At 44.4% G+C, this 18,968-nt stretch overlaps 1 protein-coding gene across 5 annotated transcripts in view; it reads left to right on the forward strand.

The window, feature by feature from the left end:
- Nucleotides 1-18,968, forward strand: part of LOC149180289 (sodium-dependent phosphate transport protein 1, chloroplastic-like) — a 614,698-nt gene that overhangs the window by 426,307 nt on the left and 169,423 nt on the right. For 4 of the 5 annotated variants that reach the window (XM_089416005.1, XM_089416006.1, XM_089416007.1 and 1 more), the window contains one exon: nucleotides 16,408-16,617. The exons of the other annotated variant lie outside the window; for it this stretch is intronic. In XM_089416005.1, coding sequence (XP_089272131.1) covers nucleotides 16,408-16,617 — 210 coding nt within the window. The remainder of the gene's footprint in view (nucleotides 1-16,407; nucleotides 16,618-18,968) is intronic. 5 annotated transcript variants of the gene reach the window in all.

Below are 18,968 nucleotides of genomic sequence, written 5' to 3' on the forward strand. Positions count from 1 at the left end.
TCAGGCCACTGTTACCGAGTCGGCCTAGTAGGCTCGGACTCGGCCGAGCCGGCCGAGTTTTTAGACAACTCGGTCGGCTTGGTAATAGCCCGGCCGGCCGAACCGGTTTGATGGCCGAGTCGACCCGGTGAGGGCTTGACTCGGACCAACTCGGCCGAATCGGTTTCGAGCTGGCCGGTTCTTAAAACAGTGGTCCTAGTAAACCTATTGCCCTGCTGAACTTAGACCTACTTGAATGTGTCCAAAAACCGCCCAAAAAATTATATCATTTCAGCTTCAGACTCCTTGGACAAAACTCAAAAGGGAATTTCTCTGGTTTTGACTTTGGATTTTTGGCCTCCTTGGAACCTCTCCCCAGCTGCTGCTGCCAAATTCGACTTGCAGGAAACAACCTGCAAATCCCTCTGAAAACACCCCAAGAATGTTGGGTTCACCTGTAATGACTATCTCCTTTCTCCTCGAATGATCCTTGGCCCGGATGAATGCTCTCCTAAGCACCACGAGTTTGTTGCCAAAGGCCTTTGCGCAATCCCTCTACCCAGAAATTCGTACTGCTGTAACCCCCAGTGTTGCAGGAAGCGCCCCCCCCCCCCCCCCGGATCCTAGGCCGGAATCGCGTCCCGTACGGAAGCGTTCCGGAAGCGCCCTAGGAAGCGCGATTCCATTTTTTCCGAAGCGCGATTCCAAAATTTTAATGCGCTTCCTGGTTTTTGAGAATGCGGATTGCAATGGAGACAGTTCTGTTATGTATTACAGTGACTCAATGTTATTCCTATCACAGTTTCGATGCTACCTTGTTATTCCTATCACAGTTTCGATGCTACCTTGATTTCGATGCTATTACAGTGATCACACTTCGGTGATATTACAGTGATCACACTTCAGTGCAGTGATGCAGTCATAGAAACTCGAATTATCTCTGAAATAAAATTTGGGTACCACAGTAAGGTAATGCAGATTAAAGGTTTTGTGCTACCACAGTCTTGGTGCCTCAAGAGTCAACAGTAAGAACAGTCATCAATAGATTTTGGTATAACTACAGTGATACAAATTTGGTATCACAACAGTGAGAAAGTTTTCATCACAATAAGAAGATCTTGGTACCTAACACAGTCTCAATGATAAGGGTTCGGTGAGAAGGTTTCACTGTCAAAGTCTTGACGCATAACAATGATATTACAAGGATAAGGACTTTGCATCACATACATAGAAATTCGATCAAGGCACTTCAGAGTTTCGATGATATTATGTAATGCTTAAATCAAAATTTTCCCATTTAATTTTACAATTGAATTGCTAAATTCATGTAATGACCAAAACAGAATATAATATCCAAATTAAATTTCGAATTTGTTCTAAAATTTACTAACTACAATTTAAGCAAGAAATTTATCAATTTTAATGCACAGACGCCTACAGTGGCTCACTTGCTAGATAAATCATAATATGCTCTATGTTTTATGTTTTATAATATGCTTAAATGTTTTATGTTTTATAATATGCTTAAAAATTTGATGTATGTTTGTAATAGCTAGAATATAGATGATTGTTGTACATACTAGTAACTACAATGGAATCATGGATGCCATATCTATCTTGATTTATGCAAAAATATGCATGTTTTCATGTCTTCTACAATTAATTTGGTATTTGGGATGTTTGTTTTGAGTATAAATGCAAAAAAATATAAAAAATATATATATATATAGCAGACGCTTCCGCGGACGCTTCGCTTCCTAGATTTTTGGAAAATGACGCTTCCACGCTCCGCGCTTCCGCTTCGCTCCCGCTTCGTGCAACATTGGTAACCCCTGACCGGCTGGCTGCAAAACTCACTAAAATTGTCCTCAACCAACAGCCTTTCCAGCTCCCGCAAACTTCCAGCAAACTATGGACCTCCCAACTGGCTCAATCCCCTTCTGTGTGTTTCTGGCTGCCCAGAAAATACGCAGTCTCCTCCTCTGCGTGGCTGGATGAAGGGTATGTTAATGATGGAACCCCTGAAATCTTTGTGGAACAACCTCCCTAGGGCAGGCACGGATGGTCCCCCGAAGTAGAGGTTGAATCTCCCCTATGGAAGATCCATGGCTAAACAGCCGGTAGACTCGCTAAGCAGCAGAGCGTACAAAGATAAGTTTGTTTGTAAAATGATCAAGAAGGTGCAAAATGAGAGCTTCTTCATCTTTTATCACCTTGGGCCCCCTTAGCCTCTTGTGGGCTCCTCCTTCCACTAATTTGATTCCCTCCAACTCATGCAATGGCCAAGTTCGAATTATTCATGTGGGTGGCCCCACATTCCACTAGCTGCTAGAAATAAAGTCGAATTGCCTATAGTTCCTAAGTTCTGCATGTGAGGTCCTCCTCCTAAGCCAAAAATGATGCCAAAATTGTGTAGATGCACCCCGTGACTAATACATTTTAGAAGGGACATGACACTCTGTCATGAACACTGTCAATCTACAAATGATCCTTCAAAATGCGGCCTTTTAATAATAACCCACGGCTGAGCAAAGACTAAGGCTCTGATACCATTGTAAAATTCCCAAGTCCAGATGGTTGCCAAATGACAAGTAAATTTCTGAGTTTTTACGGATTATCGGTGACTTATTTCTTTGAACAGTTTAATTTCATTTTGCTGTAGGTGTTAATTTATTCTCGCTATCTCAAATACAATTCATAATGATAAAGAAACTCAAAACCAATCATCAAACTAGTCACTGCTCCATGTATTAAACCCAGAAAAATAAATAACCATAGGTACACATCAACACATGGTGGGTTGGCTAGTTCATAAGCTTCAAAACACTTGCATTACAAACTCAGAAATTAGATATAAATCATTCTACTGTCACTATTCTTCAAATCTGATTGGAAAATGTAGTACATAAACAGAGAGAACCTAGTATATAGACGATGGACATATGCTGCTATAGGAGTGCCAATTTCCAGCTAACTAGTGCTCAGCTACAGGAAGGATAGCGCCGAACTTGACTTCGACAACAAGATTGGTCGCATTCCCATTCTTCTCCAAAGTCTCAGCCTTTATGCTTCAACAGTCCACATAGAACCTATCTTTGGGATGGCACACAACTCCAGAAATGAAATAGAAGCAAGAGAAATTGTCTCACATCCAACAGCAAGGAGTATGACTTGGATATGGCAGCGTATGATCTCCAGCAACTAAACGCTCATCCCAACCACTAATACGCAGCCCAGAAATATAAGTTGCAGTGAGGATATTTGAGCTGGCCCTTATCTGGAAATTCGAGCTACTCTAGCACAATGGAAAATCAAACCACCACCTCTCAACTAGACACCAAGGAAGAGAAATCCCTTCAGATATAAACTCGACCCCTGTTCTCTGTCTAGACCCGTCTTCCTCTATGGCATTGATTTGTTCACCTAGTCCCTCTTCTTCTCACAAACACGTTCTCAGAATTTCTGGAAATGTCATAGTCTTTGTGGGTTTCTTCCTTCCTGAAAGATTAGACAGAAAATAGCATGTAAGATAATGAAATCAACTGTTATCACTGGAATACTTCATTATCTCCCAACAATCCATGAAATGCAGTGGTGAAATCTGGATGATTACACTCTCAAGTCCAAACTAGGGTGTCTAGTTTCAACACTAAAGTCTGCTATGGCGGCTAGGGTTCCAAAACCCCAAGTTTCTCCTTCAAACTCCCTTCAAGAGCTCTTTCTCCAAAAACTCACAATGCACGAATGAGGAGAGCTTCCTCATTTTCCTTCTTTTATGAGTTTAGTGTTGCCTTTTCACCTTCCCTTTTTATTAAATTAACTTTTGTAGTCACTTTATGATATTTCACTTTATAAAGTTAAAGTGACTTCTTACTTGCCTACGAAATATCACACTTTCTCCTTTTTGGACTTGATAATGTTTTCCTTAGGCAGTTTAAGTCCCCTTTATCGTTGATTTGGGGTAGCATCAGATGTGCTCTAGCCACGAAATTTGGTGGAGAGATTGAGGCACATGAGATCTCCAATACCCAGAAAGGATTTGGGCAGATTCTAAACAGTTCAATAGATATTAAAATAATTAATATTTTTAATGGAGTCCCCAAGTTTAAACTTAAAAAAATTAAAATATTAATGTGAATTAATATAAAACTGTGTTAGAATGGTCCAAAAGACATGGATCAAGCCAGATCTAATCTTAGCCGTTGATTAGGGACTTAATCTCGGTCGTTGATATGTCAACGAGAAAAGTATAAGAAGGGGCTTGAGGGTCACTTGGAGAGCACACCAGATGATTAGTCATTTTATTCTCTAGAGTGGGGTTCGCTAAGAGAGATAGAATCAGTGATCGGAGTTGCAGCTGAGGGGCATTGAGTACAAAGAGACAGAGAGGCAGAGATAGTACGAGGAGAGCAGTGCAGGAGCCAGAGAGAGTGACACAGTAACAGTCAGGGCTCACGCAGGGCCACACAGAGGCAGCCAGGAGCTATGTAGTGCTTCAGAGAGGCCAACATTGCTGACGCAGAGGGCCAGAAGGTTGACGTAGGCCCATTCAGGGTGACGCAAGGCCAGCACTGGGTAGAGAGAGGCTGAAGCAGTCCTGAAAGGCAGACGTTGGGGTTTCTGGGGCAGAGTGGAGCTGAGGAGCTGCCAAAAGGATTATCCGGGGTTTCAGCCAGGACATTTGTCTCAGACTGAGAGGTACTACTGCCAAGGAAATCCTCTATTGGGTAAGTCAGATTTGGCACCTAGATTGTACTCTAAAATTGCTTAATAAGAAAACCCTCAGGTAGCTGCACCGGTTTTCCCGCATTGGGTTTTTCCGGGGACATTGTCCAAAAATAACGATGTCATTTGGTGTGATTGTTTCTGTTTCCTTCAGTTGATGATTTTTGATATGTTGAGCATGCACTAGTGTTTATTTTCAATATTTACATTGTAAATAACTTGTTAAGTAATGAAACAAGTAGGTAGGAATAAATCAGTAAAATGCATGGAGGGTTTCTAACTAGGAGACTTAGAAACTTCAACATGGTATCAGAGCATGGTCGCAGATCACATGAGAATTGAGGACATCAGCGAAGCAGAGCAATAGCAGCAGAAAATAGTTGTCCCGAGTGACAAAAGTTATTTCTAGCAGAGCAGCAACAAGGGAAGGGTGACGCAGTGCTTGCATCATTAAGGGCGAGCCAGGAAAAGGCAGTGCAGAGGCTAAGGGAGGCAAAGGGATATTCACGCAGAGCCACGCAAAAGCTAGGATGGCTGACCCAGTTGGCTGAGGAGGCTGGGTTGCTGGTGCCGGGATTGCGCAGAGCCTTGGAGCTCTCACCTTCAGGTTACTGGGGTTTAGAAGGCTGTGGGAACATTGCAGAGTGGAGCTAGTGAGGTACTGTAGTTAGAACAATACCTGACAGGGCAAGGCCCAGAGGAAGGAGTTGCTACCGAGGGTTTCTAGCTGAGAAATCTGGATCAGTGGTGCGGTTGCACAGACGATTAGAGTAAGGGGCATCTTGACATCGGCAGAAGGATTTCCAGGAGGGAAATCAAGACTCAAAGGGAGTCACATCGAGAACTTCCAAGAGGGAAGTAGAAGAGCATCATGGCACTACACGGAGTAAGAGACCAGGACAGGCTAGACGGAGCGTCAAACTTCGTAGTCTGGAAGGCCAAAATCTTATCCGTACTTGACAGAAATCGTGTCAAGCACTTTGCCTTGAAGATGATAGCTATCCCAGTCGACCCAACTGATAACGACAAGTACAAGGAGGCAATGGCGAGGGCCAAGAGCATCATCCTTGACGGGGTCAAGGACCATGTAGTACCACACATTACCGAGAAGGAAATGGCATATGAGATGTGGGAGGCCCTAAAGAAATTATATCGGCATACTTCTGTGCAGAGAAGAATGTTACTAGAAAATTAGTTGAGGTCATATCAGATGAAGAAGGGAGAAACGATTGACACCTTCCTCAGAGGACTGAATGAGATCCGAGATCAGTTGACTGCTATAGAAGCCACACCGGATCAAGAATTGATGGTGAGGACAGCCCTGAATGCAGTCTCAGAACACTGGCAGGTATTTGTCCAAAGTATACTGGGCAGAGGGACATTTCCACCTTGGGATGAGATATGGGCGGCTCTTCGCCAAGAAAAGATCAAACGGCAGTCAAAGGCCGGAAGCAGCAGTAAGGGGATCAGAGTCAAAAAGGAAGAGGAAGAAGATGTTGCCCTAGCATCTGAGGGAAAGCAGGAAAAGCGGAAGAAGAAGGATCTCTCCAAGATCAAGTGCTTCCACTATGGGGAGTTGGGTCATTATGCGACCCAGTGTCCAAGGAAGAAGAGTAAGGGAGAGTCTTCCGAGACTAAGGCAGCGCCAGCAAGGGCAGAGAAGGAAGTGGAGACAGACGATGACTGTGCCATGAGTGCACACGCACCACTTGAGAAAAAGTGGGGAGACATCGAGCTGTAGTCAGGCGGACTACAAGCGATGAGGGGCAGGATCCTCGAGGTACCTAGCCTCTTGGATTAGACCTTGCTACGGGAGCCCCGAAGAGGAGTAGCAGGACTGGCTGATGTGGGTAGAGATGGATGCAGATGGAGCAGTAGAGAGAGCTATAATGTAGGAGTCCCGAGACACCATGAGGCTAGCAGGCTGCAGCAGTGCGAGAGGCACAAGAGTGTTGCACCAGTGCAGGATGGCACAGAGAGGTGTGCAACAGTGCAAGATGCAGGGAGTTGTTGCATCAGCGTAGAGGTCTGTAATATTCCTAATTAGCCATGGCTAATTGGAATATTCGATTTTTGCTCAATTTTTGCTTTCTATAGTTATTTATAAATAAAAAGGTGAGGAAGGAGGACATAACTCACTTTTAGAATAAAAGTCACTTCCTAGTAGCACAACGTTGTGACTTAAAGGGGAGCCAAGGGGGCCAAAGGGGGACGCAGAGATGGAGCCCACGCAGACACTTGGAGGGACTGCACAGAAGGGAAGAAACACGTGGCAAGAGGGGAATTACGTTGGAGGAGGTGAGCCTTGGGATTGAGAGAGGCAAAGGCTATAAAAGAGAGAGAAGCCCCCTCATTTTGATCATTCTGTTATGAGCATTTGTGATAGTCATTTCGACTTAGAGCACGTTGGTTGTTTAGCTAGTCTGCAGCACTGTTTAGTGCATTGAGTGTCTCCGTTCGGAGATCTCACCCTTAGCCCCGGGGGACTTCGAGTGCCTGCTCGAGCAAGGTATTTCCATTGGCATTTCAGCAGTAGTTTCATCAGCATTTCAGCATCAGTTTCATCAGCGTTTTGGAGGACTGCGCAGCACTGAGAGGGGTGACACAGTTCTTTCTGGCAGGAGCTCTGGGTTGTGGGTTTGCAGTAGGATTTGTGCTGAGAGATAGAGCAGGGGATCAGCCCTTGCATATTGGAGAGTTTTGGCAGAGGTTTCAGGCAGATTTCTGGAGGGTTTCATTCAGTGGCAGTGCAGAGCATTGAGGGACTGCGCAGAACCCCAAGGGGGTGATTTTCGAGGGTCGGCCATTTCAGAAAATCTTTCTGGGTTTTTCTGGGTTTCTTGAGTAGAGTCCGATTCCAGATTTTCATCATTTTCTGAGGAGGGGAGCAGCCCCAAATCCTCATTTGATTTCTAGCAGCAGCAACAACACGGCAATTCTCCAGCAGCTTGGACGCAATTCAGAGAGGGCCATTCCTTTGCTATTCTGAGTGTATTCCTTCACTTGCCTTGTGCAAGTCGAGGTGCCATCTTTCTGATCACCTCTTGTACTCATTCTATTACTCAGTATAATAAAATGGCTTAGCATTTCTTTTTGCATTTCCTGAGTATCTGCTTATGGTTATATCGTTATATGTTGCACCATTGTTATTTGTATCTCTTTGAGCATTCTTGGCTATTATACCACTTGTGTGTTTTCTCCTTTACTCTTAGACAGAGTCTGGAAAGGGCCAGGTAGCCTCCAGATCTCGTCCTCTTTTTAGAGGCGACATATCTAGTAAATGCCCTCCTAGTCCATCTCTGGTTGGAGTTTGCTTGTGTTTGAGGAATATTTCTGATAAGGGATATTACAGTGGTATTAGACCATAGATCTGGCTCAGGCTATGGAGCTAGCAATCTATGACACCAGGGAAAAACCCTACATCTGTTATAGAGGTCGGAGATACAGAAACACTGGGCGTAGGTTGGAGAATACTTACGGAGAGGGAGACTATGTTCCGGTGGTGGACGCAGAACAGGAGGAGCCTATGGTGGACGCAGAACAGAAGGAGCCTGTGGTGGACGCAGAGCAGGAGGATCCAATGGCAGACGATGACGGGAAGAGATTTGCGGATATGCTCGGATATGCTCTTCAAATCAGTGCAGGATCTGTCGAGGCAGATTGAGGTGATAGGGCAGAGATTCACGACAATAGAGGCCAAACAGCGTGAGAGCCCACGGGTTTTCTAGGTTGGTGAGGGATTGGGCGCATCCCACCATTTGCCAAAGCATCGTGATACTGTGCAGCAGGTGGCCTCACATGCCCCTACACACTCTACCATGCCCACCTTCTTAGGAGCAGACACGGGGGTCATAGCGCAGCAGGAGGCAGAGCCCGGACATATGGGCGATTATTTTGCAGAGTGCCAGGCCTATGGACAGGAGTTCAGGGAAGCCCTCTCATTCAGAGATTTTGTTCAGCTCTAGCGGGATAGTAGACCCTGCGACCATCACAGAGGGTACCGGCATTACCATGATGGTGACACCCACCGTGTAGCAAGTAGATTCCACTTGCCTACGTTTGATGGTTCATCAAACAGTTCGGCAAAGTCTTGGGTGGAGAAGCTGGACATTTATTTCCAGCTTAACCAGATGTCGGAGACAGAAGCCATCAAAGTGGCAACATTGCATTTCGATGGTGAGGCCCAGGATTGGTGGTTTCATGGGATGGTTACACTAGGGCACTCCACAGTGACGACATATGCCGAGTTTACCAAGAGATTGATGGAGCGATTTGATCGGAGGGATCCATAGCAGCATTTTGTTGAGCTGACAAGGCTCAAACAGATAGGGAGCCCAGAGACCTACATTGCATATTTATTGAGGGTCTCCGTGATGGTGCTAGACCTATCCACGACACGAAGGGTCTATATGTATGTTGAGGGGTTAGCAGAGCCACTTTGGGGTTTAGTCCGATCCACTAGACCAACCACACTCCAGGACGTTATCAGCAGGACCCGAGACTTACAGGATGTCTTACCCAGGACCCGGACACCTTACCCCCAGAGACAGACTTTTCAGTCTAAGGGGAAGGATGTGAGGATTCCACCTCCAAAGGGGAATCCAGGACGAGTACAGATTGACGACGATGCCAGGAGGGAGCTGAAGAAGAAGCGGTTGTGCTTCACCTGTCAGGAGCCGTGGGCACTAGGACATAGATGTGCTGCTAGCAAAGCACACTTTATTGAGGTCTTCTTCGAGAGCAGTGGAGAAGAGGATGATGAGGATGATGTGGAGGCAGGAGATAGTCATGTCGTACAGGGACCTTTGCCACCTCCTCCACCAACAGCAGGTGGTGCATCTTTCGCACCCACCAGAGGGGCCCTTGCAGCATTGCAAGGAGTTCCCAAGTATCTGACGCTACGCGTACAGGGGACAGTACGTGGCCAACGAGTATCAGTTTTGGTTGACAGTGGGGCAACCCACAACTTCATCGATGCACAGATGGTTGAGCGAAGAGGTATACAGACAGAGAGCTTTGATGGGTTTTCAGTCTTGGTCCCAGGAGATCAGACCATGATGTGTGCTCGTTATGTTCCTTAGCTTTCAGTGACGATGGGCACCTACACACTGACTGACCACTTTTTCATAGTCGATATTCCGGACACCAACATGATACTGAGTGTTCAGTGGCTTATCACTCTAGGGAAGGTCACAATGGATTGGAATACCCTAGAGATGGAGTGGGATGATGAGAAGACAGGGAGGCATGAGAAGATAGGGGACAGCACACATATGTGCCTTAGACTGTTTCGGCTCATCGGATGGAGGCAATCTTCTAGAAGGGAGACATAGAGTGGGCAGTGGAGCTGCGTGTATCAGAGGTAAAGACTACAGGGCAGACGGTACATCCAAAGATATAGTCCATCCTTGACTGGTATGCCATAGTGTTTGGGGAGATTCCACTAGGAGAGCCACTGGATCGGGGGTTCGAGCACACCATTGAGCATGAGCAGGGCATACAAGCAGTGATTACCACTCCCTATAGGCACCCCAAGGCCTATCAGGATGAGATTGAGCGGGCTATCCAGGAGTTGCTGGCTCTTGGGCACATTCGACCGAGCACGAGTCCTTTTGCTTCTTCCGTGGTGTTGGTGAAGAAGAAGGATAGTACATTGAGGATGTGCATTGACTACAAGGCCCTGAACAAGAAGACCCTGAAGAACAGGTACCCCATACCCAGGATCGATGAGTTGATGGACGAGTTGAGAGGAGCACGGTTCTTCTCAAAGATTGATTTGAGATCTGGGTACCATCAAATTCGCGTGAGGGAGTAGGACATTCCCAAGACCACCTTCAGGTGTCACTATGGGCACTTTGAGTTCTTGGTGATGCTCTTTGGGCTAACCAACGCCCCCGCCACATTTCAGTCCTGCATTAATCACATCTTCCGCAGTCACTTGAGGAAGTTTGTGTTGGTATTCTTTGATGATATTTTCAGTTACAGCAGGACTTGGGAGGAGCATCTCCAGCACATTGAGACAGTATTGCGTATCTTACAGGAGCAGCAGTTCTATGCCAAACTCTCCAAGTGTGAGTTTGGGTTGACGGAGATGTTGTATCTGGGACACATCATAGGGGTGGACGGAGTGAGAGTCCATGAGGAGAAGATCAGGGCCATTAGAGAATGGTTAGAGCTGAGAAACGTGACAGAACTTTGGGGATTCATTGGCATTTGTACTTACTACCGGAAGTTTGTCAAGAGTTTCTCCCAGCTTGCTGCACCCTGATAGATTTGACGAGGAAGGGGGCTTTCAGTTGGTCGGATATAGCGCAGCGAGCCTTTGACAGGCTCAACGAGGTTATGAGCAGCTGCCCAATGCTTGCATTACCAGATTTCACGCAGCCATTTGTTTTGGAGTGTGACACATCGGGAGAGGGGATCGGCGCAGTATTGATGCAGGGAGGTCACCCTATAGCCTATGAGAGTCGGAAGCTCCTTCCGCACGAGAGGTTGTATCCCATATACGACAAGGAGATGCTGGCCATCATGCATGCATTGGCCAAGTTCCGGCAGTATTTGGTAGGTAACAGGTTCAGGGTGAGGACTGATCACAACAGCCTCAGATTCTTTTTGGAGCAGAAGCAGCTACAGGAGAGGCAGCAGAAGTGGATCAGTAAGATCCAAGCATATGACTTTGACATTGAGTATGTCAAGGGTAAGAACAACGTGGTAGCAGATGCCCTTTCACGTAGACCAACCACTTTGTCTCTTATGAGCTTGGATACAGACTTGAGGACTCGACTCTTCGTAGAGTACTCCAAGGACAGGTTTGCATGTGAGGTTCTGAATGGGTAGGTGGCAGATGACAGGTACAGGGTGGTCGATGAGATCATCTATTACAGGGACCAGATCTTCTTGACTATGGGGTCTCAGCTCAAGAAGAAGATATTACAGGTATCACATGATTCACCATTGGCAGGCCATCAGGGGTTTACCAAAACCTACAGGGCCATCAGAGAGAGGTTCTCATGGAAGGGCCTCAAGGAGGACGTACTCCAGCATATCCGGGAGTGCGATGTTTGCCAGAGGAACAAGGGAGAGATGAGCCATCTCGCGGGATTATTGCAGCCTCTTCCCATTCCGGAGGGGAAGTGGGAGAGTATTTCGATGGACTTCATCACAGGGTTGCCCATGGTACAGGGCAAGGATTGTATCTTTGTCATCATTGATCCACTGACGAAGTAAACACATTTTTTTGCCATATCCGCACACTATACAGCAACACAAGTCGCTGAGCTGCTCTTCAGAGAGATCTTCAGGCTACATGGTCTTCTTAAGACCATCGTTAGTGATAGGAACAGTCGTTTCATGGGCGGGTTTTGGCAGGAGCTTTTCCGGTTGGTGGGGACAGAGTTGACACCGAGTACCAGTTATCACCCACAGACGGACGGGCAGACAGAGATAGTTAACAAGTGGTTGGAGGGCTACTTGCGTAACTATGTCAGTGGGCAACAGCGAGCATGGCCGAAGTGGCTGCATCTGGGGAAGTACTGCTACAACACTTCACATCACATGTCCATTGGTATGTCACCATTCTGTGCCTTATATGGGTATCATCCTTTATCCTTTGCTGACGTGATGTTTGGTGACAGCAAGGCTCCTAGAGCCAATATTTGGATCCAAGAGAGTCAGGATATCCTCCAAGCTCTCAAGGATAACATGGCTACAACGCAGAACCAGCAGAAGTTGTATGTCGACAGAGATTGGGTGGAGAGACAGTTTGAGGTAGGGGACATGGTCTACCTACGATTACAGCCATACCGACAATCGTCACTGAAGCTAAAGGGGGCTGAGAAGCTCAAGCCCCGCTTTTATGGGCCATACAGGGTGATAAGCAAAATTGGACAGGTTGCATATGAGTTGGAGCTGCCCCAAGGCAGCAAGATTCATAACGTTTTTCAGGTATCATGCCTGAAGAAGGCATTAGGGCAGCAGGTGACAGTGACAGATGAGTTACCACCCATGGATGATGAGGGGCATTTGGTGTTGCGGCCGGAGGCTTTCATTGATACCAGGGAGAGGCAGCTGCGGAGTAGGACGGAATTCTTGGTGAGGTGGAAGAATTTGCCGGATGAAGATGCCACTTGGGAGAGTGAGAAAATCTTGCAGCATCCATCACTTCAGTTGCTTGAGGACAAGCAACATTTTGCCGAGGGAGACTGTAATATTCCTAATTAGCCATGGCTAATTGGAATATTCGATTTTGCTCAATTTTTGCTTTCTATAGTTATTTATAAATAAAAAGGTGAGGAAGGAGGACATAACTCACTTTTAGAATAAAAGTCACTTCCTAATAGCACAACGTTGTGACTTAAAGGGGAGCCAAGGGGGCCAAAGGGGGACACAGAGATGGAGCCCATGCAGACACTTGGAGGGACTGCGCAGAAGGGAAGAAACACGTGGCAAGAGGGGAATTACGTTGGAGGAGGTGAGCCTTGGGATTGAGAGAGGCAAAGGCTATAAAAGAGAGAGAAGCCCCCTCATTTTGATCATTCTGTTATGAGCATTTGTGATAGTCATTTCGACTTAGAGCACGCTAGCTGTTTAGCTAGTCTGCAGCACTGTTTAGTGCATTGAGTGTCTCCGTTCGAAGATCTCACCCTTAGCCCCGGGGGACTTCGAGTGCCTGCTCGGGCAAGGTATTTCCATTGGCATTTCAGCAGTAGTTTCATCAGTTTCATCAGCGTTTTGGAGGACTGCGTAGCACTGAGAGGGGTGACGTAGTTCTTTCTGGCAGGAGCTCTGGGTTGTGGGTTTGCAGTAGGATTTGTGCTGAGAGATAGAGCAGGGGATCAACCCAATATTGGAGAGTTTTGGCAGAGGTTTTAGGTAGATTTTTGGAGGGTTTCATTTAGTGCCAGCGTAGAGCATTGAGGGACTGCGCAGAACCCCAAGGGGGTGATTTTCGGTGGTCGGCCCTTTCAGAAAAGATTTCTAGGGTTTTCTGGGTTTCTTGAGTAGAGTCCGATTCCAGATTTTCAGCATCTTCTGAGGAGGGGAGCATCCCCAAATCCTCATTTGATTTCTAGCAGCAGCAGTAGCACGGCAGTTCTCCAGCAGCATGGACGTAGTTCAGAGAGGGCCATTCCTTTGCTATTCTAAGTGTATTCCTTCACTTGCCTTGTGCAAGGCGAGGTGCCATCTTTCTGATCACCTCCTGTACTCATTCTATTACTCTGTATAATAAAATGGCTCAGCATTTCTCTCTGCATTTCCTGAGTATCTGCTTATGGTTATATTGTTATATGTTGCACCATTTTTATTTGTATCTCTTTGGGCATTCTCGGCTATTATACCACTTGTGTGTTTTATCCTTTACTCTTAGACAGAGTCTGGAAAGGGCCAGGTAGCCTCCGGATCTCGTCCTCTTTTCAGAGGCGACATATCTAGTAAATGCCCTCCTAGTCCATCTCTGGTTGGAGTTTGCTTGTGTTTGAGGAATATTCCTGATAAGGAATATTACAAGGTTAGAGAAGGGGCACTAGTCAGCGGCAGAGGTAGCTTCAGCATCAAGAGGGTCTATAGCCCAACAAAGAGGTCAGAGTTGGGAGATTAGTTACTTAATTCTCAGTAACTGAGTTGCAGTGCAACAGTGGGCAGCATGATGAGAGGATATGCAGTGCAGATGTGGCAGTGGCAGAGCCATGGGCAGTAGCGCAGATGCAGAGGGAGTTTCAGTACGGATGCAGCAGTGGCAGTGGAAGGGCCATAGGTAGTAGTACAGGATGCAACAGTGCAGAGGATGTTAGGCAACAGGCCTAGCATCAGCACAAGGACCGATGCTAGATGATCAGGGTGATACTCAGTGAGGAGTATTACTAGAGCACAGTCCTCGCTAAGAGGGAGTGTTGATTTGGGGTAACATCGGATGTGCTCTAGCCACGAAATTTGGTGGAGAGGTTGGGGCACATGTGATCTCCAATACCCATAAAGAGTTTGGGCAGATTCTAAACAGTTCAGGAGATATTAAAATAATTAATATTTTTAATGGAGTCCCTAAGTCTAAACATAGGAAAGTTAGAATGGTCCAAAAAACATGGATCAAGCTAGATCTAATCTTAGCTATTGATTAGGGACTTAATCTTGGTCGTTGTTATGTCAACAAGAAAAGTATAAGAAGGGGCTTGAGGGTCACTTGGAGAGCACACCAGATGATCAGTCATTCTATTCTCTAGAGCAGGGTTTGCTAAGAAAGATAGAATCAGTGATCGGAGTTGCAGCTGAGGGGCATTGAGTACAGAGAGACAGAGAGGTAGAGATAGTGTCGAGAGAGCAGCGCAGGAGCTAGAGAGAGTGACGCAGTAGTAGCCAGGGCTCACGCAGGGCCATGCAGAGGTAGCTAGGAGTTGCGCAATGCTTCATAGAGGTCAGCGTCGCTGACGCAGAGGGCCAGAAGGCTGATGCAGGGCCTCCTGAGGCTAACGCAAGCCCATTCAGGGTGATGCAGGGCCAGCGCTGGGTAGAGAGGGGCTGACGCTGTCTAGAAAGGCAGACGATGGGGTTTCTAGGGCAGATTGGAGCTGCCGAAAGGATTATCCGAGGTTTCAGCCGGGACATTTGTCTCAAACTGAGAGGTACTACTGCCATGGAAATCCTTTGTTGGGTAAGCTAGATTTGGCACCCAGATTGTACTCTGAAATTGCTTAGTAAAAAAACTCTCAGATAGCTACACCGGTTTTCCTGCATTGGGTTTTTCTGGGGACATTGGTCCAAAAATAACGGTGTCATTTGGTGTGATTGTTTCTGTTTCCTTCAGTTGATGATCTGTAATATGTTGAGCATGCACTAGTGTTTATTTTCAGTATTTACATTGTAAATAACTTGTTAAGTAACGAAACAAGTAGGTAGGGATAAATCAGTAAAGTGCATGGAGGGTTTCTAACTGGGAGACTTAGAAACTTCAACATTTATTAAATATTTCCCCTCTTTAGCCTATGGGAACCACTTTAGGCTAGCGGACTTCGTCATAAGCTTACTAAGTGGTTGGGGACATTACATTGACTCAAGTCCCCCTGTCTCTTCAGGGCTTATCTTGGGCCTCTCCTTTCTCTCCCTAACTCAACTTCCCCATCCCATAGCCTAGCTCTAGCTTAACTAAAACAAAACAGCTTCACTCTGGACAACACAACTAGGTGGTAACTATGTGAGCGAAATGTCAATGCTGAGATACTACAACTCATCATAAAGTTGAATATTCCAAGTTATTTGCTATTAAAACTTAGGTTATTATAGTTTTCTAAGTGCAATATCATGCATATTCCTTGATGATATTAAGTTTGTAAACAACCAACGTTGTCATCACACATGTTGGATTTGAATAATCTCACAAGAGTAGGCAATATATACAATGTACATATTGTTTAGTCGAAGATGTCAAATGCTCTCATTAGCAGAGTGACTTGTAAGTTTCAAACAAAGGAATGGTTATCCATCATTGTACTCCTTTATGGAAATAACCTCCTTTAGCTTTAATGAAGATAAAATTTCTATCTCCTTGTCTAACAATATTGCCTAGTGGAAATCTTGAGACCCAGAGAAATTGAATACAGATTTTGGAGAATTCTAGGATTGCTTGCTCCAAATCAGTTATTTAATAGAATTCTGCCTAAATCAGGATTTTGATCTTTGCATCTGACATCTTTATTTTAACTTTTCCTTCAGGCATATAGCTCACCAGTTGAAGATCCCTGTCTACGTGCAGAAGAGAGACAGTTGATCCTGGGGAATAGCAAGCCAAAAGAATGTGTTGAATCCATACCATGGAGGTTGCTTCTGTCAAAGCCACCAGTTTGGGCGTTGATAACTTCACACTTTTGCCACAATTGGGGTACTTTCATTCTTCTCACCTGGATGCCAACATATTACAGTCAGGTACGTAATTATTTCAATAACTAATGTAAATCTTCATTATAATCATTATAATATGCATTGTAACTATTTCTTCTGTTCACTATCTATAGTGTATCATATAATGTACAAACGTTTTATACTGGGTTGCAACTCTTTTATTGACATGAAATGCTACTAACGGGTTATCAAAAAAAGGTTAGAATCACTCTGTTACCTGTAAAAAGAAAAGTGATAGTATGATTTAAATTCTACATTCTCCACAGATAAATGTTTCTTATGGTTTTAAGGCTTATAGTTGGATTCTAGGAGTACGTTTTTGAGCCATTATTATTTGTTACAATGGACAGGACTTGAGCAACAAACATTTATGTCTAAGTTTCTCAATTTATATTTCCCATTGTAAACTGTCTATTTGTTGCTTTCTGTCTAGATCAAGTTATGTGCCATAATTTTTTAGAGCTCCCCGTTTTAATTTTTTTGGGTGTCAACAAAGACGTGTTTAGGACAATGACAGCAGTCAGAACACGATTAGGGGATTGGAAGTCTTTAATTTTTTGGCAAAGTTTTCTCTTCACTCAATGTTGGCCCTGATTTTTGAAAGTAAATATGATTAGCACCTTAATAGATCTAAAGCAGGCATAGATTTCTTAAAAACGTAGAACCATTGTAATTTTGGACTAGAAACATTCATATACATCTAAAAAGCTAGAATCTGAAGAATGTAATTTATCAATATTTAAATATATTTCTTATTCCTCAATGTGTTCACCAAGTATTAGAGACTTGATCATGTTACCATGTTGGCAAGAGTTCATGTGGACCCTTCTGCTAGACAATGAGACAATTAGGGGGGGATAATTAGGGGGAATAACAACAAAATGTTCCCAAAATCACCTACTTATCTATCTTCTATACTGGCAATACATAAAATGAAAAAAGACAAAGTGCCAAAATTACTTCCTTCTCTCTTTCTATACTGCTAATACAAAGAATAAAAAAGAAGACAAAACATAGAGATTTATTGTAAAATTGGAAGGTCAGTTTCCTCGGTCAAGAAAAGGGAAAACATGAAAACCACGTTCAAGTCAATATTACTTTGCATGTATCATACGATGGTCCCATGATGTTAATACATTCCCCCGGCTGAAAATGGATTCAGCTTTCGGCCCTTCACAACACAAGCTCTCCAACTCAGTCTTTCTTGCAATAAAAAATTGGCTCCAGCAATAGAATTTGGTATATTCAAAATAAACCCTCGACTTGGCTTTTCAAGATAACCCATGGTTGAGCCAAGATCAAGGCTCTGATACCACTGTAATGTCCCAAATGAAAAAAAATTGGAACAAACCCTTCACATAAAATTATCATCTACTTAATAGAAGATTTCCATGTAAAACCCAAACCATAAATCCATAAATTGTATAAAAATCTCATTAAAAATCACAACATGAAGAACAATGAGAAATGCAGCAACAAAATCCAGCTTTATTATATAGAATATATATGCCAATACAATAGCTGGAAATGACCCTCCAAGATAATAATATTGAAACTGGCCTCCAAACTGAAACAGGAAATCAAATAACTACAACCTGTGAACCTTGAATGGATTCACCAAGGGAAGAGATGGGCACTCTCCCACTCTCATTGAATCACCTGAGGGTTTCCGTCCTGGGGCTACTACTGAAGTAGAGAAACAGGTTCTCAAACATCTCCACAAAAACAATACACAAATCCAAGATGTCCCAAATGATCTTCTCCTCCTCTTTTTATAGATATGATGGATAGATCTCCAATCCTCTAAAAGCATCTTATTTTATTATTTTATTAGTATTCTAGAACCTCCTCCATTGACTTTATCGTAAGTGACCCCTTTTTATTTTATTTTATTTTACTTAAGTTACTTTTGACCCATTTCCTCTAATTAATTATTTTTCCTTAATTAAATGACTAATTAAAGTCATTTTTAACTAAGGAAAATGGTAAATTGCTCACCATACTCTCTTCGGCCATTGGGAGTCACTTCTCAGCATCCCATCTTGTAGATATTCTCATTTCGGTTCCAACGACCTATTACACTGCAGTGTTTTGTCAGTTAATCTCCCCGGAATGCCGCCTCGAGCATAATTAATTAAGTTATGCCAATAATAACCTCATTTTACAGGAATTATCAGAAAGTCACGGAACCAAAAACAAGATGTGTGAAACTCCTCATAATGATGAATATGCCAAGTGAATGCCATTGGACCCCATGAAAGCTCCTCAAACTCGATCGGAACCCCTGATGACATAAACCTGCTCCACTGACTTGGTCATCCCCTGCCCTGGAAATCCACCTTGGTTGTACTATGAAGAAAAATAAAAATGGGGAC

The sequence above is a fragment of the Pinus tabuliformis genome, chromosome 3_2, assembly GCF_031772625.1.
Source record: "Pinus tabuliformis cultivar Carrire ecotype Pingquan chromosome 3_2, CPIR1, whole genome shotgun sequence".
Taxonomy (NCBI): Eukaryota; Viridiplantae; Streptophyta; class Pinopsida; order Pinales; family Pinaceae; genus Pinus; species Pinus tabuliformis.